This window comes from Entamoeba invadens (genome assembly GCF_000330505.1).
Source record: "Entamoeba invadens IP1 unplaced genomic scaffold scaff_1105074724775, whole genome shotgun sequence".
NCBI classification, from domain to species: domain Eukaryota; phylum Evosea; order Mastigamoebida; family Endamoebidae; genus Entamoeba; species Entamoeba invadens.
Window position 1 is genome coordinate 11763 of NW_004443536.1, and position 1338 is coordinate 13100.

Here is a 1338-nt window from a genome sequence, read left to right on the forward strand (position 1 = left end):
ATTTATATACTACTCCGTTTTATTGGATTTTTTAGATACTAATTTTTAATAATAAAATTCTCGGGTGCCAAGCCTAATAATAAAACAATAATTAAATTAATACTAGTAAAAAATAGCAAACAAATAGTAAAAGTATAATTTGATTGAGTAGTGTATATTATTAATAGAAACTGATAATTCTTATGAACAAAATACAACTTGAAGTGAACAGCATTAATTTAGCAACCGCCTCTGAAGAAATTCTCACCTCTACTATTTTCTTTTATAGTGGGTACGGGACTTTAAGTTCTGTATTAGGCTATTCAATCGTTGCAATCGATATACCAAAATGTCGTATAATTGAGCAACTAAGTGTGTTTCTAACCAACAAAGTTATATACGCGAACTTAAAGAATCGCCTTAGCCAGTTTGTCAAAAAGCATTGTTTAACTTCAAATTGTTATATCATCAACTTTACTTATGTCACAAATGAGACTACAACAAGTGCCTTTATTGAGCAAAGTCTCTCTAAATTACCAAACCAGCCAATACTCGTCACTCAACAGAAATTCGCAATATTTGTTGAAAACAAGAACAGAAATTTAGTGCACCCATTACAAGCAATTTACAACTCGAAAATAACAAAAGCCGTTATTGATACAAATGACGTTGCAAAATCACTTATCATTTCCACATCCATATTTTTCGAATCTCTTTTTAAATTAAAAGTCGTACCAAAAGCCCTCATCGTACCAAATACGATTAATGCAGTGCCTGCCGTTGTTCTTCCAGACACTGCGGTATTACTTATACCAACTTACACAAAAGAGGACTCGAGTGTTACTTATGCGGTCTTAAAAGTTGTTAATAAAGAACTTATCATTCTTAGATTCCCAACAGAAGATGTCACTGGTTTTAATTACTTAAACGACGCCAAACAACTCGGTGCAACACACATCTTTACATATAAACGGAAAAATAACAAAAAGGCAATTGAAGTTGCGAATAACAATGAATGGATTCAATTAATAAATAAGAAGTCAATAGATAACACAATGTTTAATATGGGTGGTGTAGTCTTTGATTATAATAAACGAATTGAGGAATTAATTACTGAAATGGAAATTCCTGAAACATTTCACGACGTGACAAAAGCACTTCTTTATCTTGTCTTAATTTTCCAACTTACTATATTCACTGACCAGCAAGCCGACTATCAAATTTCTCAAAACGAAATTTTGATCAAAAACTGGGCTAATCAATTAAAACAATCCAAAAAAACTCTCAGCACTAACTACACATTACAAGCAATCTGCCAAATTTGCTCTGACAGACTTAACCCAGTGATAGCACTTGCAA

At 32.0% G+C, this 1338-nt stretch overlaps 1 protein-coding gene across 1 annotated transcript; it reads left to right on the forward strand.

Moving 5' to 3' along the window:
- Window positions 1–182: 182 nt before the first annotated feature.
- EIN_396410 (hypothetical protein) lies at window positions 183–1338 on the forward strand (the record flags this gene model as incomplete). Its single annotated transcript, XM_004258554.1, has 1 exon — window positions 183–1338. A coding segment is annotated over one exon (1156 nt), but the record flags the coding sequence as incomplete, so codon positions are not given.